The sequence below is a fragment of the Morus notabilis genome, unplaced genomic scaffold, assembly GCF_000414095.1.
Source record: "Morus notabilis unplaced genomic scaffold, ASM41409v2 Scaffold184, whole genome shotgun sequence".
In the NCBI taxonomy this organism is placed as follows: Eukaryota; Viridiplantae; Streptophyta; class Magnoliopsida; order Rosales; family Moraceae; genus Morus; species Morus notabilis.
Window position 1 is genome coordinate 531,485 of NW_010387636.1, and position 22,112 is coordinate 553,596.

At 34.0% G+C, this 22,112-nt stretch overlaps 1 protein-coding gene and 1 pseudogene across 1 annotated transcript; both read left to right on the forward strand.

Annotated features, from left to right (window-relative positions):
• Positions 1-13,010: 13,010 nt before the first annotated feature.
• LOC21409417 (protein SKIP34) lies at positions 13,011-16,185 on the forward strand. The gene is made up of 2 exons (XM_010115138.2): positions 13,011-13,406; positions 15,896-16,185. Exon 1 carries the CDS (start codon positions 13,091-13,093, stop codon positions 13,385-13,387), a length of 297 nt encoding a protein of 98 aa, XP_010113440.1. The 5' UTR covers positions 13,011-13,090; the 3' UTR covers positions 13,388-13,406; positions 15,896-16,185.
• Positions 16,186-20,559: 4,374 nt separating this feature from the next.
• LOC21409419 lies at positions 20,560-21,654 on the forward strand (annotated as a pseudogene).
• Positions 21,655-22,112: the final 458 nt, after the last annotated feature.

Here is a 22,112-nt window from a genome sequence, read left to right on the forward strand (position 1 = left end):
GAATTAATTTTTAATATATAAAATGATTTTAGTATTTTTTATTTAATTAATTAAAATTTAATAGGTCTAAAAAAATTATGAATTTTTTATTTTATTGTTTTTTTAAAATATTTTAATGTCTTAAATATTTTTTTTGAAGTAATTGGCATAAATGGTCTCTAATTTATTTAGAAAGTAATAGTTTGATTTTTTTTTTTTTCAGTTTCAACAAAACGGTTCTTAAACTCTTAATATGTTGGCAATTAAGCCCTTTCTATCTAATTCTGCTAGATTTTTAACAGATTGTGACATGTGCTATAATTTAAGAGGGTGTATTGGTAAAATAACAAGAACATATAATTAATAAAAACCAAAATTAAAAAAATCTTAAAAAATGAATCAGAGTGGATATGAATCAGAGTGGACAGGAATAGGAGTCAGAATAAGCTATTTACTTAGCTTTCAAGAATCAAAGTCAGAATCAGTCTCAATCTCATTCATGCATTTATTTACACCCAGAATCGCATAAACTGTTATAAATTTACTCACCTACCCCTTTAGTAAATTTTTGTGTGTTGAACTTAACAAAAATTTATATTATGTTAACAATCTTAATATTAAGATAACTAATTAGTAATTAGATTTTTTTAATCACACTTAGATTTTTTTAATTAGTAATTAGAAATTGTAATAGTTTGGATCTCCACGAATCCTTGAAATGATGTTGTGCAATCAAGGGGCAAAACATGGTTTGATCACAAATTCAACAAATTAACACAAAAAAATAAAAATAAAAAAATAAACTTACGATTCAATAAAAAAGAACCACGTAATTTATGTAATTGACTCGCCTTGAAGAGAAGAAAGATGCTCTTGATTTTTGTGGATGCAATGATGTATTTTGAGGAGAAAAAAATATTAGAGGAAGTGAGCAAGGAGATACGAGAGGGGTGAAAGTAAATTGGAGCATTTTTAATTTTTTACTTTTTACTTTTCTATTCACAAATTTGTTAGTAGAATTAAGGATAAAATTGTAATTCATATTTACTATCAGGATTGAGAATGCCAATCCGGTAGGAGGTGGGGGAAGTGTTAATCTCATTTATCAATCTCAAATTGGCGTGGAACCCACACATTCCTACTCTCATTCCAAGATAAAAATAGATAAGTAAACACGGGGTTGATTATGATTCCTAATTCTCATTCCTCACTTTGATAAGTAAACATGTCATTAATATGTTGCCAGTTAAGTCCTTTCTATCTAATTCTGTTAGACTTTTAACAGATTGCGACATGTACAAAGCATGTGCTCTAATTTAAGAAGGTGTATTGGTAAAATAACAAGAACATATAATTAATAAAAACCAAAATTAAAAAAATTCTTAAAAAAAACCCGCAGACGTTGAAAGCTTTTTAAAAAGGGTCTGTTGGATAAATAGACTAAGTAAAAAGTGTTTTTAAGTAAATAAATTACAAAAAAATAAATTAGGTAAATAGGCCAACTTCCACATCAGCCATTCCACGTCATCAAGTATGTTTTTCGAGGTTTCTTTCTTTTCCTCCTATTCCATTTCGCGTCATTTTCTTCTCCCATCCACCTTCCATTTCTTCTCTCCTCTTCTCAAGTCCTCGTCGTCGCACAATCTCATTAACAATATTATCTTGCCCATTCAACGCTTTTTTCTCGTCCAAAACGAAGTTTGAAGAAGAGCTACTAAATAAGTCTTTCTTTTTCTATATCTCTCATGGTATTTTTTTGTTGTTGTTCATTTGTTTTTAAGATGAGAATGTAGTTAAAAATGTTAAAAAAAACCATTCAAATTGTATTTTTACATGGTAAAAGACGGGTTTACATTGCTTGATATGAAGAAGATCTATTGGGTTTAGGAAAAACAGTTTGTTCTTCATATGTTCTTGGTTTGTTCTTGGTTTGTTCTTATTATATAGGTTGTTCTTAGTCTGTTCTTATTATATAGTATGTTCTTGGTCTGTTCTTATTATATAATCTATTCTTGGTCTGTTCTTATTATATTGTATGTTCTTAGTCTGTTCTTATTATATGGTTTGTTCTTTGTATGTTCTTATTATATGGTATGTTCGTAGTCTATTCTTATTATATGGTCTTTTTCTTGATCTGTTCTTAGTTGTAAAATGTATTCAACAAGTAATTTTGACTTTGGAAAAGCTTATAATTATGGAAAAATAATGCCCAAATTTTTATAACATAACACATAAGTGTAAGAACATATCATTACAAGAGAAAAAAAACGTTACTAAAAAATAAAAAAAAATGCAAAAAAAAAACCATCAATTTATAAATGTGTAATTAAACATGATATAAAACAAGACCAGACCACTAACAGAATGACCAGACCAAGAACAAAATGACTAGACCAAGAACATACCAAGAACAAAACAACCGAACAACGATCAGAACAAAAATAGATCACAAACAAACCAATAACCGACCACTCTTGACCAAGAATAGACCATGATGAATTTTTTTGAAAGCTTCATACCAGTCCAAAACAATTGAGAAATATCACATTTATAAAAGAGAAAAAACGTGTTAAAAAATGAAAGAAACCATCAATAGACCAAGAACAGACCAAGAACCGACCACTCTTGACCAAGAATAGACCATGGTAATTTTGTGTGTTTTCTGGAAAGCTTCATACCGGTCCAAAACAATGGAGACATATCCCATTTATAAAAGAGAAAAAAAACGTGTTAAAAAATGAAAAAAAACCATCGATATACCAAGAATAGACCAAGAACCGACCACCATTGACCAAGAATAGACCATGATATTTTTTTTTTTGATTTTTTAGAAAGCTTCATACCAGTCCAAAACAATGGAGAGGTATCCCATTTGTAAAAGAGAAAAAAAGTGTTAAAAATAAAAAAAAAACCATCAATAGACCAAGAACATACCAAGAAAAGACCACGAATCAATCACACTTGATCAACAATAGACCATTATTATTTTATTAATTTTTTAGAAAGCTTCATATCAGTCCCAAACAATGGATAAATATCCCATTGGTAAAAGAGAAAAAAAAACGTGTTAAAAAATGAAAAAATCCATCAATAGACCAAGAACAAACCGTTAATCGACCAACCATATCAAGAACAGACCAAACAGACTAAGAACAGACCAAGAACAGACCAAGAACAGACCAACCTTACCAAGAATAGACCAGGAACAAACCAAGAACAGACCAATCAGACCAAGAACATACTAAGCACATACTAAGCACAGAGCCCAATAAAACTTAAAAAATACATTTTAACATATTTTTTTATTTTTTCGGTATTAAGACATGACTTTATCCATATATTGATGAAACAATATAATTATGTTAGAAAAAATATTTAATTAAACGTTATGCGTAAGAAGTAAAAACGTAATTCTATATATTATGTAAGACATCATGTATAAAATAAAGCTATGTTGTGTTATGATAGATATAATTAACTAATGTTGTAAAAATTAATAAATATTCAATTCAAGATCAGTAATATACATCAATGTCATAAATCAATGATCTAAAATTTATAAAAGTGAAAAAAAAATTTATTAGATATCGATTTGTCTAGTCTGTTCATGGTATGTTCTTGGTTTGTTTTTGGTCTGTTAATGGTCTGTTCTTGGTCTATTGATGGTTTTTTTTTCAGTTTTTAACACGTTTTTTTCTCTTTTATAAATGGTATATTTCTCCATTGTTTGGGACTGGTATGAAGCTTTCCAAAAAATCAACAAAATAATAATGGTCTATTCTTTGTCAAGTATGGTCCGTTCGTGATCTTTTCTTGGTCTGTTCATAGACTGTTCTTGGTCTATAGATGGTTTTTTTTTCTCTTTTATAAATGAGATATTTCTCCATTATTTTGGACTGGTATGAAGCTTTTCAAAATACCAACAAAATCATCATGGTCTATTCTTGGTCAAGAGTGGTCGATTCTTCATTTGTTCTTGGTCTATTGATGGTTTTTTTTTTCATTTTTTAACACATTTTTTTCTCTTTTATAAATGAGATATTTCTCCATTGTTTTGAATTGGTATGAAGCTTTCCAAAAAATTAACAAAATCATCGTGGTCCATTCTTGGTCAACAGTGGTATGTTCTTGGTCTATTGATGGTTTTTTTCATTTTTTAACACGTTTTTTTCTCTTTCATAAATGAGATATTTCTCCATTATCTTGGACTGGTATGAAGCTTTCTAAAAAATTAAAAAAATCACCATAGTCTATTCTTGGTCAAGTGTGGTCGGTTCGTGGTCTTTTCTTAGTCTGTTGATGGTTTTTTTTCTCTTTTATAAATGAGATATTTCTCCATTATTTTATACTGGTATGAAGCTTTTCAGAAAACAAACAAAATAATCATGGTCTATTCTTGGTCAAATGTGGTCGATTCGTAGTATTTTCTTAGTTTTTCCTTGGTCTATTGATGATTTTTTTCATTTTTTAACACATTTTTTTATCTCTTTTATAAATGGTATATTTCTCCATTGTTTTGGACTGGTATGAATCTTTTCAAAAAATCAACAAAATCATCACGGTCTATTCTTGGTCAAGAGTGGTTGGTTCTTGGTCTGTTTGTGGTATGGTATTGTTCTGATCGTTGTTCGGTTGTTTTGTTCTTGGTCTGGTCATTTTGTGAGTGGTCTGGTCTTATTTTATATCATATTTTAGTAACGTCTTTTTTTTAGTGGTCATTCGGTTATTTTTTAGTAACGTCTTTTTTTCTCTTTTAATGATTTGTTCTTGGTCTGTTCTTGATCTTGTTGGTCTGTTCTTGGCCTGTTCTTGGTATGTTTGGTCTGTTCTTAGTTTGTTATTGGTCTGGTTGGTCAGCTAATGGTCTGTTCTTGGTCTATTGATGGTTTTTTTTTTCATTTTTTAACACGTTTTTTTTCTCTTTTACAAATGAGATATTTCTCTATTGTTTGTATGAAGCGTTCTAAAAAATTAACAAAATAATCATGGTCTATTATTGGTCAAGTGTGATCGGTTCGTAGTCTTTTCTTGGTCTGTTCATGGTCTGTTCTTGGTCTATTGATTGTTTTTTTTTTATTTTTTAACACTTTTTTTATCTTTTATAAATAAGATATTTCTCCATTGTTTTGGACTGGTATGAAGCTTTCTAAAAAATAAAAAAAATTATCATGGTTTATTCTTGGTCAAGAGTGGTCGGTTATTGGTGTGTTCTTAGTTTATTGATGGTTTTTTCATTTTTTGACACGTTTTTTTCTCTTTTATAAATAAGATATTTCTCCATTGTTTTGGTCTAGAATGAATCTTTCTAAAAAACCAACAAAATCATCATGGTCTATTATTTGTCAAGATTGGTCGGTTATTGGTCTCTTCTTAGTCAATGGTGGTCGATTCTTGGTCTGTTCTTAGTCTGTTCTTAGTCTATTGATGGTTTTTTTCATTTTTTAACACATTTTTTCTCTTTTATAAATGAGATATTTCTCCATTGTTTTGGACTGGTATGAAGCTTTCCAAAAAATAAAAAAAAACTCTTCAAGGTCTATTCTTGGTCAAGAATGGTCGGTTCTTTGACTATTCTTGGACTGTTTGTGGTTTGTTCTTATTCTAATCATTATTCGGTTGTTCTATTCTTGGTCTGGTCATTCTATTCTTGGTCTGGTCATTTTGTTAGTGGTCTGGTCTATTTTTATATAATGTTTAATTATACATTTTTATAAATTTATGGTTTTTTTTCATTTTTTTATTTTTAGTAACGCTTTTTTTATCTCTTTTAATGGTATGTTCTTACACTTATGTGTTCTATAATAAAACTTTGGTCAGTATTTTCCCATAATAATAGGCTTCCCCAAAGTCAAAATAACCCGTTGAATACATTTTACAACCAAGAACAGACCATATAATAATAACATAACAAGAACAGACAAAGAACAAACCATATAATACGAACAGACTAAGAACATACCATATAATAAGAACAAACTAAGAACAGACCAATAACATACCATATAATAAGAACAGACCAAGAACATACCATATAATAAGAACATACCAAGAACAGACAAAGAACAGACCAAGAACAGACTATATGGTCTGGTCGGCGAGAGAGAGAGGGAGGCTTAGGGTTTGGTCGGTGAGGGTGGTTGGCGTGTTTGGTCAGTCGGCGTGGTTGGTCAGTCGGCGAGAGAAAAGCGGAAAGGGAGGGTGGTCTAGTTGACGAGAGAGAAGATAAGAGAGAGAGTCGGTCTATTCAATTCTGAGGGAGGGAGAAATGTTTTTTAAAGTGATATATAACAAATGAGTTAAAATAGGGTCTATTTTTTGACACGTATGATACACGTCAAAGTTTTTTTGTTATAAAAAAAATATAGATGTCAAATGGGCCGGGCCGTCCATGGACGGCCCGGCCAAGCCCGTAACAGTGCTAGATTTAGCACAGCCTGACACGATACTGTTACGGGTCGTGCCAGCCTGGTACGTATGATGGGCTAGGGCTGGGCCTCGGCTTCTCAGCCTGCGACCCAAGCCCGAGAAACAGCCCTCAACCCGTTCAAAATGTCATCGTTGAGCCCTTCACGGGCCCAACATTCGACCCGTGACGGGCCTCCCATTTGGCCCATGATGGGCTTCCCGTTAGGCCCATCAAGGGCCCGCGAAGAGCCCAACGGCCACAATTTGAAAATGTCTCAAAAAATCTCCTATAAATACCCCTTAATTCCACCCTAAATCCCACACAACAATTCACTCTCAACTTTTCATCTCACTCTCATTCTATCTCTTATCTTGTCTGTTTGATTTTGATTCTAAGCTTTTTTTCTCGCGATCACTCATTTTCTTTCTCTTCTATTTACAAAGTTTAAGTTTAATCAATTTTCAGAAAATGGTCACATCAAACTTCCCTAATTTCACTGCTCTTCCTGAGCTTGTTAATGAGCCATTTTTTTAGGATGAAATGATGCCTCCTAACCCCACCCTCACTGAACCAGAAAATGCTCCGGTAGATAATACTTCAGTGCACAACGAGGAAGCTGGAGAACGCACCAGGGAAAAAAGACCGCGAACTTCTCCTGCATGGCAGCATTTCATCAAGGAGCCCCGACTAAAATAAAAAATAGGTGAAATGAAAATTCGTGAGGTATGTAAGTACTGTAAAAAACACTTTTCTAATAAAAATGGTAGGGGTACTGGTCATTTGAATAGACATTGAAAAGTATGTCTACCGTTACACTAAGGTGGGAGTGTGGACTCCCACCAACAAACACTATCACTCACATCACATAAGTTACAAAATTTTACATACAATGCACAACGTGCTCGTGAGGCACTAGCCAAATTTCTAACCAGTGCTGGATTGCCTCTTTCTTTTGCAAATGATGCATCATTCAAAGAATTCATTTAGATAGCCTTCTGCCTACAATTTAAACGGGTAAGTAGAAACACAACTCATTCTGATTGTATGAAAGTCTTTTATGCAATGAGACAATCTCTTGTTGATAATTTTAGGACTTTTAATGCTACTGTATTGTGCACTTCTGGTCTATGGGAGGGGTCCGATAAAACTGGATATTTATGCATCACGGTGCATTATGTTGATGACGAATGGGTTTTACAAAAAATAATAATAGATTTTCGTTTATGTCCATATCCTCATAACGCATCATCTATTTTTGGCACAATAATGGAAATTTTTGGGTTTTATGGGATAGAAGATAAAGTTTTAACTATTACTTTTGATAATGCATTACCTAACACAGCTGCAATTAACATGTTTAAACGTAGTTTGAAACTAGCATCTGGGGGGAAATTTTTCATTAATGGTGTGCATGTCACATAATCAATTTAGTAGTTCAGTCAGGAATTGAACATATTTCATCTAATCTAACAAATATTAGAGAATCTTTATCGTTCATAAATAGTTTTGGAGCTCGGCTCCAAGAATTCAAATAATATTGCATGAACAGTCAGATGCGCCTAAGAAAGTTCCCAACTGACTTGAGACATAGGTAGAATTCCACCTATTTGATGTTGAAGGCAGCACTCTCATATTCACAGCTTATCACAACGTATGTAAACAGTAAGAACGATCAACTTTTAATTTTCGATACAGATTGGCAGATTGGTGAGTATTTTTTAAAATTTCTATAAGTTTTTTACAATGCTACTGAATTACTTTATGGAGTTTATTATCCTACTGCCCATTTAGCTTTACATCAACTATTCAATATTTCAGAAACATTTTTTTATTATAGGGATACAGAACTTTTTGGAGACATAATTAAGTTAATGGAAGCTAAATTTAAAAGTTATTGGTCAGGTTATCCTATGTTATATGCATTAGCAGTCATTTTAGATCCTAGGTGCGGTGTAGATGGGACTACATCATTGATGACTGCTATAGCAGAAAATTTAAAAATTGATATGCAACTAACTATTACTGACGCTAAAAAAAAGTTAGAAAAGGTATTTAGTTTGTATGAAGTAAAATACGACACAGGTAAAAAAGAACAGGGAACTTCGACGTCAACTAGCAGTTCGGGGCCTGAAGGATCATCGCGAAGTTTCTTGAAGAAGAAAGAGAAAATGACAGGATCGTCATCAACACAAGTGTCTACCGAACTAGTAAAATATTTTGAAGCAACTTTTGTAATCGATGACGGCAAACTAAACATCTTACAGTGGTGGAAGAGCAAGACCGATCATTTTTCAACACTGTCCGTAATAGCTCATGACATTCTGACAACTCCAGTGTTAACGGTAGCATCGAAGCAAGCATTTAACGCAAGCAACCGAATTCTTAATGATAAGAGAAACAGAATGCATCCAGATATCTTGGAGGGGCTAATGTGCGTTAAAGACTGTGAAGATGCCAGAAGACGAAAACAACAATACACGGATGGTTCAATGCAATACTATTTTTCTAACTTAGAAATAACAGAATCTTCTGAAAGCACTTAGGTTTGTAATTTAATATTCCTACTGCACTCTTTCTTCCTTCGCTAAGTTTTTGTCCCAATCTCTCCATGGGTTTTACTTGGCAAGGTTTTTAACGAGGCAGTAATTTATGTGTACTTATTCATATTATGTCAATTCAATAAAATCACATCTTTTGGGGGCATATGATATATTTTTTTAATTAAATTTAAAAAAAAAAATACAAGGGTCTGGGCCGGCTCGTGAAGGGCCTAGGCTCAGGCCCGGCCCTGGCCCTTATGGACTAGGGCTGCGGGCCTGGACCGGGCCTGAGTTTTTCTCCTCAACCCCGGCCCAGGCACGACCCTACATTGTGCAGGGTCGTGCCAGGCCCGCCACGGGCCTGGTGTTGGATGTGCCATGCCGACTCGACACAGCACATTTGACACCTCTATAAAAAAAATGGTCTAGATCCTCAATTGTTGTTTTGTTTCGGTCCCTTTCGTCAAAATTTCTCCTTTAAAAAGCTAGAAAGTAAAATGAGAGATAGAGAGGAGCTGACAGCGGCGTAGGGGGAGTTTGGATCTGATAATGACGGCGGGAAAGAGGGACTCCGATCTCGCAATGGCAAAGAAAGGAGGCTCTGATTTCGCAACGACAGGGGAAGTAGGGTCTCGATCTTGCGATGGAGAGGGACGGTGGGTGGGTCTCGATCTTGAAATGCAAGGGGATGAGATAGTTTGTATTGTGTACGGGAGGTGGTTGGCGATAGGGTTGCAGAGGTGGTTGGCGATAGGGTTTCGAAGGTGGTGGGGAGTTTTGAGACTATGTTGGGTTTCTAGGATTTTCTTTGTATTTTGATTAGATGAATGCTTTGAGTAGCTAATTTGGATTTTGGATAGGTGTTGGCCTTTGTTTCCATTTTCTTTGAGAACATTATAGACATGGGTCTATTGTACTTTTGCTACAAGAAATGGGTTTGATTGCTATCACGTATTTTGATGGTTCTTAAGTATATTAGAACTGGGTTTATTGGTTGTGGTTTGAAATTAGTTACATTTGATAGTTTTTTCAGATAAATTTAGATAGTCGAAATTCAATTTAACTGTATCTATTTTTAATTTATGTTCAAAGAACAATAAATCCTAAAGTTGACTTTTTTGGGTCTGTTGTATTTTGAATGAAAGAATGGCTTTGTTGTTAAAACACCCATACCCAAAAATATTTTGGTTTAGTTCAAGAAATAAAGCGTTAAAATCATTTCAGGAGCTTTTTTTTCCTTCGCGAATTAAGACCATTTGTAGAGAAATTGGTCATAAACTTCAAAATACAAAGAGACAAGAGGAAGATCAATGGACTCAGATCCAATGCAACCAAACACATTATTAGGATTTGAGTTTTTTTTCCTTCTTTTGTTTGAGGGCATTTTGGTCTTTTTCTTATAAAAGAGAACACATGATGTTGCAACAGAAAAGGGCTTAATTGTCAATTTTTTAAGAGTTTAAGGACTATTTTGTCAAAATTAGAAAAAGATGGCCCAAACTGTCACTTACTAAATAAGTTAGGGACTATTTATGCCAATTATTGATTTTTATTTAATTCATAAGAATGGTAGTTTGGGCATTATAGGTCCCAAAAATCAACTTCAGAGTATCAAAAATATGCTTTTAAAAACGTCAAGATACTGTTTTAATACTATTAAAAATAAATGGTACTAAGAACATGTTTCACTATAATACAAAGTACCAAAATATTTTATCCCACGTCTTATAAAATGAGTTCTATAAAAAAACAAAAGAAAAGTATCATAAGCAAAAAATAAACATAGTTCTATTTACACACCTCTCTTTACTCTTCACACCCCTTTTTAATTATAGTTTCTTATTAGAAAAGACTCTCTTGTAAAATGAGAAAAAAAGATTAATATAATGACTTAATTACATAATTAAATTTTATTATAAAAATATTGATATTTAGTTTTTTCCCTTTACATACCTCACGTATCATATTCTCAAATTACATTGCTATTTTGAAATCTATGATAAAATTTTTATTTTTTTCCACTTAATACCTATTTCACAAAATTACATAGAAGTATGTTAAATTTTCTTTGCTATTTGTTCTATGGTGATTGTTCTTTTGCCTTTTCTTTCCTTCGTTTTGTTTTAATATTTTTTACTTTTCTAATTATTTCATTTTTAAAAGGACAAATCATTTTGTTTTATTTTTTTTCATTTCTTATAAAGTATAATTGATTCTTTTCCATTTTGTTCTTTATTTGTTTTTTTATTTCTTCATTTAGTTTATTTATTTTGTATTTTTTTTATTTTGTATTTTTTATCATACCTCAATAATATAATAACTTTGTTACCATATTTTTTATTTATTTTTTATTTCTTAAATTATATTGCTTTCTATTTTATATTTTTGAGTGTCTTTTATGTTTTCTAAAAAGTTATTTTAATAAATTTTCTTCCTGTATAAAAAAATCGCCAGGCCTAAAAAATAGAGAATATGGAAATGATAATATTAAAATAAAAAATTAAAACAAAATAGTGGGTGTGAAAAGAAAATTGATCAAGAATTAATAATCTTATGAAAATAATTTGGGGTAAAATTTTAGAATAATAGGAGTGTGTAGAAAGTAAATTTAACTATTTTAAGCGTCAGGCCTAAAAAATAGGGAATATGGAAATGATAATATTAAAATAAAAAATTAAAACAAAATAGTGGGTGTGAAAAGAAAAATGTTCAAGAATTAATACTCTTTTGAAAATAATTTGGGGTAAAATTTTGGAATAATGAATTTGTAGAAAGTAAATTTAACTATATTATAATGATGTGTGGTGTGTGTTTAGAAAGAGAGTGTGGAGAGTAAAAATGAGGTGTGTATGTAGAACTACCCATAAACTTATATTTAGTCTTATAAATATAATAGGAAAAAAAACCTACCAACAATCTTGTATAATATAAATAGCATATAATCAAATGTAAACTATAAAGTAGACAATTTATTTTATTTTATTTATTTACTTTAGAGTGATTTATGATACGATTTTGTCTATTTTAATACTATTTTTACCAAATTTTTGATACTATTCAAATAAAAAGGCTATAAATAATTTGGATAAAATTAAACTTCAATAGAATTACATTAAAATAAAATAAAATCACACCTTATTAAATTGTTCATAATTTTTCCCCTTTTCTTGCCCACTTGAAAAGCAAAAAAGCTACTCCCACTGACATGAACTCGCTTATGCTTGCACGTGCTCTTCACGCACCAATCATAGTTGTCAATAATCTTGATCCAACAGTCGAAATAATTTTGTAAATTTTATTATTATTATATTTATTTATTTATTTTGAATTGATTTGTGGTCTAATTTCATCCATTTTAACACCGTTTTGCACTAAATTTTTTATGCTACTTAGATAAAAATACTATAAATAATTCGAATGAAAAATAAAATTAAAAAAATACACAAAAATAAATAAATGTGTGTTAAATTAAATAAAAACAAAATATAACTAATTTAAAATTTTTTTCGGTGTATTTTGCTTCGTGTCTTTTTCCACTTTTGTCTTCATTTATTTGATGTCCCTTTTTTTAAACAATTTGCATAACCATCATTTTAAATAAATCATGTGTACGTTAATTTCAATCCGATAATCGTAATAATCTCTTATTTTATTTTTTACATTTATTTGTTATATTTATTTATTTTGAATTGATTTGTGGTCTAATTTTATCCGTTAATTCAGACATTTTACATTAAATTCTCAATATTATTCAGATAAAATAATTTATATGATCATTGTTTAAATTAATCACGCGTGCACAAGATTAATCCCTTAAAAAAAAGTCAAAACAAGGACAAAAGGCTTTGTAAAAATCAACAGCAGCAAAACAGCCACATCCCCATCATACAGTTCAGATTAATCCTTGATTATTCTAAATTAAAAGTTTATTTAATTTATTAATTTAAATTTTTAATTTGAGTTAATATGTAATTTTGTGTGAAAATTTTTTATTATAATAAAAATTAAGTATAATTATTTTTTAAAATTTTTATTATTATAAAATTTAAATTTTAAACTCGAATCGGTGAAATGAACGCGTTTCTTCTGGGGCATCGTAACCGAATCACAACAAGCAAAGTCCAGTCTTGTGTCTTCGCCGCATTTTCTGGTGACCTCCTTGGCCATGTGTTACGGTCAGCAGCGATCTTTTCCCGGCGACGAAAGCCAAACCCCTTCCCGCACCGCCCGATCGGCGGCGGCCGACAACGCGGCCGTGGTCGAGAATCTGCGCGGCCGGCTGGCGGAGACGGAGGAGCGGCTGGCGCGAGCCAGGGCTCGGGAGGCCGAGCTGAGCCGCCGCCTCGAGGAGATGAAGCGCTTCGTCTCCGTCATGGAGATCCTCGAGACCTACCTCAAGCGCCGCTTTCGCGAGCAACAAGAAGATGTCGCTCGCCTCTTCTCTCCGCTCACGCATTCATAGAACAGCCACGCCATTCCCGGTGATTTTGATACGAAATCCTTGTTCATATCATACTTTTTTTTGTTCTTTTTTGCTTTAATTTAGTTGATTTAGGGTTAAAATCATCACGCTTCTGTTTTCCCTCATTTCAATTGGATTCATCTTTTCCAATGGAATTAGCTGAAAATTCACGGAAGTTTTTATGTTTGGGTTCGAATATAATTCACAGAAAATCGAATGCTTCAGGAGTTCCATTTTGTTGTAATTATGTTGGATTTCTTGCTAATTGCTAATTATGATTCAACGTAATATTAGATTTCTTAGCGGATTAAAGAAAGAAATTTCTTTATTTGCCGTATATGATTTATCCGAGGCTATTAACTTAGTAACAAAATTTGAACGTGAACTTATGGAGCTTAGTGAGAGCACTTTTGAAGAAGGGTCTAAGGAGAAGCAAAAGTTGATTGTTGAGGGCGTAGTTGTGGATGAGAGCTCTTTTGAAGTTGAGGTTAAAGATGAGCAAATTTGTCTTGAAATACAAAGTGGGTCAACAAATCAAGTTGTTGGAGAAAATGCAAAAATCGATGCTCAACCTGTGGAGTCAACAATTAAGGGCATTGCATTTGAGGATTTAGGGGTTAAGCCATTGATTTTTGGTGATCAATCTTGTGGAATGCTAAGCATTGGGTTTGTGGATCTCTTGGCCAAGGAGGCAAGGCGACGCCAATGGCGAATAGCTTGGGTATTTTTGACATTCTGTTGGACTATTGCCTTGGTACCGTTGTGGATTTGGGAAGTGCTTCAACGTGACTTGTCCGTTGGGGTCTACCATTCTCACAAGACCAATAGGGGTCTCTTTCATGTTGACTTCCTTGAGCTTCCTTCATTCCACATTGGCGCTAGCTACTATTGGTTCATCTCCGAGTGCATCTACCAAACTCGAGGTCGAGTTCTTTTTGATAGACAGGGTGAACTGATATAGGGATAATTAGGCATAAGTAGTCATTTTTTATATTTTCATATGTCGTTTATTTTAGCTTATTAGTTTAGCTTAGTTTTGATTAGTATGTCGTTTATCTTAGTCGTTATTTTGTTATCGTTTTCTACGTGAGCTATAAATAACTAACTTAGTTATTGTATTAAGGAGACTTTGAATATTTTGATAATTGAATTGGACTTGAGTTTCCTTTCTAATTTGGGGTTTTCCCCTTTGTGGGGTTTCATTTAGGTAGATTAAGATTGCATGTCCTCTCTTCCATCTGGGTTAGGCCAGTAAAATCTCGTTCCAGCCATTTCGCTGCATCATTATAGGAAATAGAAACCCAAGTATTTTGGTTGAGGAGAGGGCCAAGAATGGTTCTTTTATGCAGTATTTTTTTTCCCCAAATGATCTTCATTTTTATGGGGAAGTTGTTTCCAACATGATGTCAAATCGAAACCCAATACAATCAGTAAATAAGTTAGTATGTGAGATCTAGAAAAGGCCTGTAGTTTCATTGCAACATGTTGTAGTTTATCCCATGTAACCTGCTTGTCTATATTGGCATGAAGGCAAGTGAAGCCTTCTAGGAATCCAAATTAAGGAATGTTTTTTTGTTCAAATTTCCAGTTGATGGATCAAGTAATGCTTAGATGATGCCAATGATTGTGGCGAGTTCCTCATCAATGTAGGAAGATTTAGTGAGTGATGAGATTTGAGAAAGGCCAAGACGAGATAATAACTAAATTCTTGGGTACTTATGGTCTGTACATTGTTACTGTGTTCAGTGTAGTTTTTTACTTCATATGGGTATTTTATGAGCCTCTAATGCAAGCAGCAAGAGTAAGGTTCTTTACCGGAAGTGAAATATGTTTTCTCAAATTGTTTTTTAACTTTAAGATCAGAGATTTGTCAAGGAAAGGATGAGTCGCAGCCACGATCATGGATAGATATACATGAATCTAGTGTAAAGTTATTTTAGCTATATATGCTGCTTGGGGATCTATCTTCAGTTCAATAGTATTCCAGCTTAACTGATCAAAGTGAATGATTCTTGAACAAAATGAAAAAGCAACCGGTGTCTTAATTTCCCTTTTACCTGCACTCCATTTTTATTTTCACGTTTCATATGCTAGTATGAAATTAACTGGAAATGATTAGGAGACATCATTAGATTATTTATTTGTTGTTGGCTTACATCATAATGGACCTTGGTTTTTATGTATTTCTTTTGCTTTAAGATTGATGAAATAGCTGGATGGGAGAATGGAAAAATCTTGGGCAAGATAGGTCTTGGAATATACACTGCATATGAGATTTGTAGCCTGGTAATCTTGGTTCCATTAAATGTGGGCTCGTTTCATTTTGGTTTTGAAAAGATATTGCATTAGTCTGTATAACCATAACTTATTTCCTGTCCATCCCTAATAGACAGGTTATTTGGATTATGTCTGTGTTTGAATGAGATAGAATGAAAATAAGAAGCTTGATTCTGAAATTTCCAGTAATAGAACACAATAGTCTGAAACTGGGAAATTTGTTCTTGGCAGGATGATGGAAGGGTAAGTTTGATGGTGGGATCTCACCGGCAGCCTATGAAAGATAACTTTCTTCAAGTGTCATTGTAAAAATGTTTTGAGGCAGCATTTGTTTTGTAATTGTCAGACAAAGCATTAGATTCTATGCACTTCGAATATTAGATAACTCCAGACCACACCACTGAAAGTTGAAAGGTGAGAGGGCACATGTATTACACACACGTGACATCTTCCCTTATGATGTCGCAGAGTTCAAAAAAAGCTTCATTTTTCTACTCTTTCTCTTCAGACTTTACCTTTTCAGTCACATTTTTAAGGCATTCGCAATGAAACTTTTTATTATTTTTTTCCCTAAACGGAGGGAACCATCCGGAAACAAGAAAACCATGGTAGTTGGCTAAAGCCAACTTTGTAGTTTGTACAGACTGTGAGCACTGCAGCCACACTACAAGACCAAGGAATCTAACCGAAACAAGCAGTAGACATGAATAAAATGGTCACTTGCTATGAAAATTGAAAGGCGAAAGCAATGTCTATCTTCCCTTAGAGGGCATTTGGTATGCAGTAATTAGTAATAATCATATTCATGGAAAACTGATAGGGGGTAATATAATTTCCAGGAATAATGCATTACTGTGTTTGGTTCCATAGATAAATCTTATCTCAAATTCTCAGGAATAATACCTTACTGTGTTTGGTTGTGTATGAGAATGTTGTGTATTAAAAAAAATTTAAACTTACAATTAATACTCATATATGTTAATAACATAATGTTATATTTTTTTAATATTTAGCCCATAACATTAGCACTAATATTTTAAAAAGTATTAAATATACTCAAGGCTACGGATAAAATTCACTTCTTCACCGCAAAAGCACTCTTTTTTCTCCACAGGAAGTTCTTTTACAAAAATGGGAAGAAATGTCTTGCCTCCCAAGTTCAGGGAATCTTGACCGACACCTTAAATCTAGCTTCAAACATCAAAAATCAAATCCTTTTTACGAATAACCATAACAACACGTTAGGAAGTAAAAAGTTTCATCAGTTACCCTTCTTAATCGAGGTTTGCCTAATTGATCACTAGCATTACAATCTTTCACGTTAGGAGATTCTCTTCGAGCATGTAATAAAGTAAAGCAAAAAAGGGTAAGAATTGGCTACACGCCAGAGTTTCGGCGAGGAAGAACCGGAATGAAATCGCATGTGTGTTAGGTGGAAAAGCTTCTAAACGAGGCTTCTCGGGAGTTCCGGGCAGCATCGGACGACCCATTTCAGCGTCGTGGTGGCGGCGGATTTCGAAGCTTGGCGGACCTTTACATCGTCATTTTCTGCTCCGGCGATCGCCTTCCCCAAAACGGCGCCGTCCACAGTGGCTGTGTATGCTGGCAAAGTGAACCATTCCGTGTCGTTCTTCTCGAAGGGGCGGAGTAGTGAGAAAGATGAGAGTGGAAGGTTGAAGGAGAAAGTTTGGCGACGCCATGGTCGGCAGTGCTAGTTGCTGGATGACGGTGGTGGATCGGAAGGAGGCGGCAACGGCATGGTCGACGGCAGAGCGGTGCCCGTTACCAGACGAAAAAGGGACGACTGGGTTTGGGAAGAGATGGGTGAGAGAGAGATTAAGGCTGTATATTATGATTTTAACTTTCCCTTGATATTAAACTTTCCTGAGAAAGTAAATAACACCCTCCTAGGTGGGTTTAGGATTACCTCAAAATGTGGTAATGTGAAACCTATGGGCTTTACTTTCCTGAGTTTAAAAAAAGTCCAATAATTGTACCAAATACGGGAATCTTTTATATTTCCATTCCCACTCCTAAGATTACCCCATACCAAATGCCCCCTTAAGGTTATGTTTGGTAAGAGAGAAAATAAGAAGAAAAATGGAGGTATATAAGTTAAGGGCATGTTTAGTTCGTTGATTCGAGTTTTTAATTCGAGTTGAAATGTGATTTTAAGTAAGGAAAATGGAGAGGAAGGAGAGAACCTCTCTCATTGTGTTCTATATGGATTCTTTCCCAATAAATATATATATATATATATATATATATATTAGGTACTGTGATTCATTTGAAATTTCTCATGCCCATGCACTTTTCTTCTATCAAACAGTCGGATACCAAAATCTTTTCACTAATCCCTTCACTCTCCACAATGTGATTAAGGGTCAGTTTAGTAGTGTTGTAAATTTTAAAAAAATTATTGTTAGCTGTGTCGATAAAAAAACGGATGTTCTAAAAATAGTTGAGCGTTTGATAACTGTAATTATACAAGTATTGATGGTTCTAAAAGCAGTGTAATAACGTTTGGTAAATTGTGAAGTTTAATTATTGTGGGTAGTGAAGATGACTAAAACAGACATGATATAAAATTTAAATTGTATAATTTTGTTTGTCATTAAGAAATATTTGTTTAACTTAAAAAAAAAAACACAATTTGTTCATGAGTTTATGAACATTAAATTTATAATAATTAATATTTTTTTTCATTTCTTCATTCACAATATATAGTTACAACAAAAATGAGCATTAATGAGTAATCAGCATTAGTGAGCATTAGCGAGTAATCAACAGAGAGAAGAGAGAGAAACAAAGAGAGAGAGAGAGTGAAGAGAGAGAGAGAGAGAAGGGGAGACTGAGAGAGAGAGAGGTGATGATTCTCATAAATTTTGGGTATGAGATTTTTAGATTTTAGCATGGGTAATATGTGTATCAGAAAGTTTCATTAATTGGGAGCAAGGAGATTGCCGCACAATCTAAAAGTCAAAATTATCTTTAGGCTGCTTATAATTTTGGATGTAAATTCTTTAAAAATTCTTTAAGAATCACTTTTTATGATTTTTACTAAATATAAATTTTAATTTGGAATGACTAAAGAATTAATTTTGAGTTCCAAAAATTACTATCAAACTGGGCCAAAGTGGAGTAGCGATACTACTTGATCCCTGTCAATTACTGCTGAAAGTTCGGGTGGCGGGCCTGCCTGAAGCCCGAAAATTTTTGGGCTCGGCAGGCAGGCACCATTCGCCGCCCGTCCGACCATTTTGGCCGGGTTGGGCTCGGGTAGCCCGAGGAAAATCCATTCCCAGCAGCTCACCGCTGGTGGAGAAGTCGAAATCGCCGTCTGCCTTTTTTTTTTTTTTTTTGAATTTTTCCGCGTAACCTGAATTTGCCCGAATTTTGCCTGAATATTTTTTACCGTTAGCCCGAATTTTGAACCCAACAGCTCTTTTTTTGCCCGACCCGACTGTTGCCTGAATTTTGAACCCCAACGGATATTTTTATTACCGTTGCCCGAATTTACCCGAACCCGACCTGACCGCCCGAATTTCTGTTATCGTTGGAACCGAATTTTTGAGGGAAAAATTATTTTTTTTCAAGCCAAAAAATTTCCTATAAATACCCCCCTCCCCCAACCATTTTCCTCACCAAAAAACTCTCATCCTCTCCTAATTTCTCTCAATCTCTCTCAAATCTCTCTTAATCTCTCTCAAATCTCTCTTAATCTCGCTTAAATCTCTCTCGATTTCTCTTAATCTCTCTCAAAGCGCTCTCAATCTCTCTTATTTTTCATAATGGCTTCTTCTGGTTATGGTGGTGATATTCCCATTGATGCCCAATTCAACATCGAAGAAGGAAAATTTCCTACTAATGTTTTTCAAACGCAGGAATCGCAAACAACAGAAAGAGCTGCTGAGGAAACTGCAAATCCGAGCCCTGGTGGACGTACTAAAGGTCGTGGACGTAATGGTGGTGGGCGTGGAGGAGAGGCAAGCAGAAGTGCTAGTGCAAGTGTTGCAAGTTCTAAGAAGAAATGTAAGCGCACCTCAACAGTTTGAGAGCACTTCAACACTATTCACAGTATTACACACTTGAGAAGATACTCTGAAAAGTAACTTCAAAAGCAAGGAGGCGGAGCCGATCTCCGCCAAACCCGATCTCCGCCAAACACAATTATCGTTTGACTGCCAAACTGGCGGTCTAAGCACGTGAAAATACGATCCGTAGTCGATCGTATAGAAATGGCACGATTAGTAGCCACATTAGATCAACCACTTAGTTTTACCGAACAAAGGAATTGACAGCGTTATATTAAAATTGTACATAATCCTAATACACAATTTTTTTTAAGAACTACTCTTAGGAAAGATGCATTAAAATTATATAAAGATGCTATAACTAACTATGTCAGTGTAAAATTAGGACTAGGATTTATAGACGAAACTGATTGACAAATTGCCGAACTATTGTATAACTTTTTAGGTAGATTTCACGAAATTACTTTAAAGTTTAGTGAAACTTATTACCTAACGTTACTATTAGCGTTAGAAGAATTTTTAAAAATGACTATTTTATTTAATGAATTTAGGATCATGATGAAGGAAAATATACACACGCACACTTTTGTGACCATAAAATTCATGGAACTTGAAGTTGTCCACACGGGCTCCGTTTGGTAGTGATTTTGAGAAGTCAAAAGCACTTTTTTTTTCAGCTGAAGTTAAAAAATGTGTTTGGTAAACACATGAAAACAAATTCTTAAAAAATCTAAAAGCTATTTTCAAGTTGAAATTAGAAGCAGCTCAATTGCTGCTTCTGATTTCTGATTATGCGGGAATCTCTTAAATTCATTAATGAAATTTTTGTTCTTCCCAAAATAACCCTCAAATCTGAAACTCTCTTCGTGATTTCAAGCTAGTGTACGGTACGCAATGCAAAACCCTAGCTCTTATGTTCATAGCAATATAGCTGGGTTTGTGAATCTGTTGGAGGTCTGTAAGTCGGCGAATCCGCAGCCGGCGATCGTCTGGGCGTCGTTGAGTTCGGTTTACGGGTTGAATTCGAAGGTACCGTTCTCGGAGAGGGACCGGACTGATCAGCCGGCGAGTCTCTACGCGGCAACGAAGAAGGCTGGTGAAGAGATTGCTCGCACTTATAACCATATCCACGGGCTTTCGATTACTGGATTGATGTTTTTCACGGTTTATGGACCTTGGGGAAGGCCAGACATGGCGTATTTCTCTTTCAGTAAGAATATTCTGAAGAGGAAGTAGATCACGATCTTTGAAGCGCCTAATCATGGGACTGTGGCGAGGGATTTCACCTACATTGATGATATAGTGAAGGGCTGTTTGGCGGCTTTGGACACGGCGAAGAAAAGCACTGGGAGTGGCGGGAAGAAGAGAGGAATGCTCAGTTGAGGGTCTTCAATTTGGGGAATACTTCACCGGTGCCGGTGACACAGCTTGTGAGGATATTGGAGAAGCTTTTGAAGGTGAAGGCCAAGACGAAGGTCTTGCCTCTGCCGAGAAATGGAGATGTGAAGTTTACTCATGCCAATATAAGTTTGGCCTACAGAGAACTTGGGTATAAGCCCACAACCGATTTGGAGACTGGATTGAAGAAGTTTGTGCGTTGGTACCTCAATTACTACCAAAATTCCAAGAAGAGTTCCTGGTGAATTCAAAGATATGGGTTTGATTGATTGCTTGTTATCTCATTCCATTTGCCAGCTTTGCTCAATAGCTTTATCATACTCGTGATATTGTCATGAAAAGATTAATGGTGTCCTTATACGGATTAGTTTGCTATTTGAGGGCACTGGGTTGCAGGGGGATACTTGATAATCTTTATCAAAGGAAAACTGGTGGGATCTTTGATTGTTTTTCCACATGTTGCTTCTTTAAGATGTCGTTTCTAGCTTAGAAGCTGTACACACAGTTCATGACTGATAGACCACAATGATAATGCTGGTTGGTGGATTAATTTTTATCTGGATGTCACTTGAATAAAAATAGAATTCTGCTGCAAATGCAATTGCTAGAAGCTACTTCATCTTGTGTTATTATATATATTTCAAAATTTAGAAGCAAAATGAGAGTTTTTAAAAGTTCAAGAATGATTTTAAAGTTCAAGGAGTATCAGTGATAATAATCATTTTTTAAAACATTGTTTGTTTCACATGGCATGTAATTATCACCACGTTTCTGTTTTCTACAAATAAAATTTCCTTTTTAAATTGTATAAGTTAGTTTTCTTGGGGCTTTATTTTATGTTTTGAATGTGGAACGCTGATTTTTTTTTTCTTAATTACTCATATTTTTATTGTTAAAAAATCATATTTTTTTATTCTGATTAGTTTTGCCTTCTCCTTAAAAAAATCAATCTATTATTGATTTTAAAAAAATAAAAAATAAAAAAATCAATCTATATAATATATTAAGAGTTAATG

Excerpts from the sequence above, each read along its gene's own strand:
- LOC21409417 (XM_010115138.2), top strand. The coding sequence starts at position 13,091 with ATGTGTTACGGTCAGCAGCGATCTTTTCCCGGCGACGAAAGCCAAACC.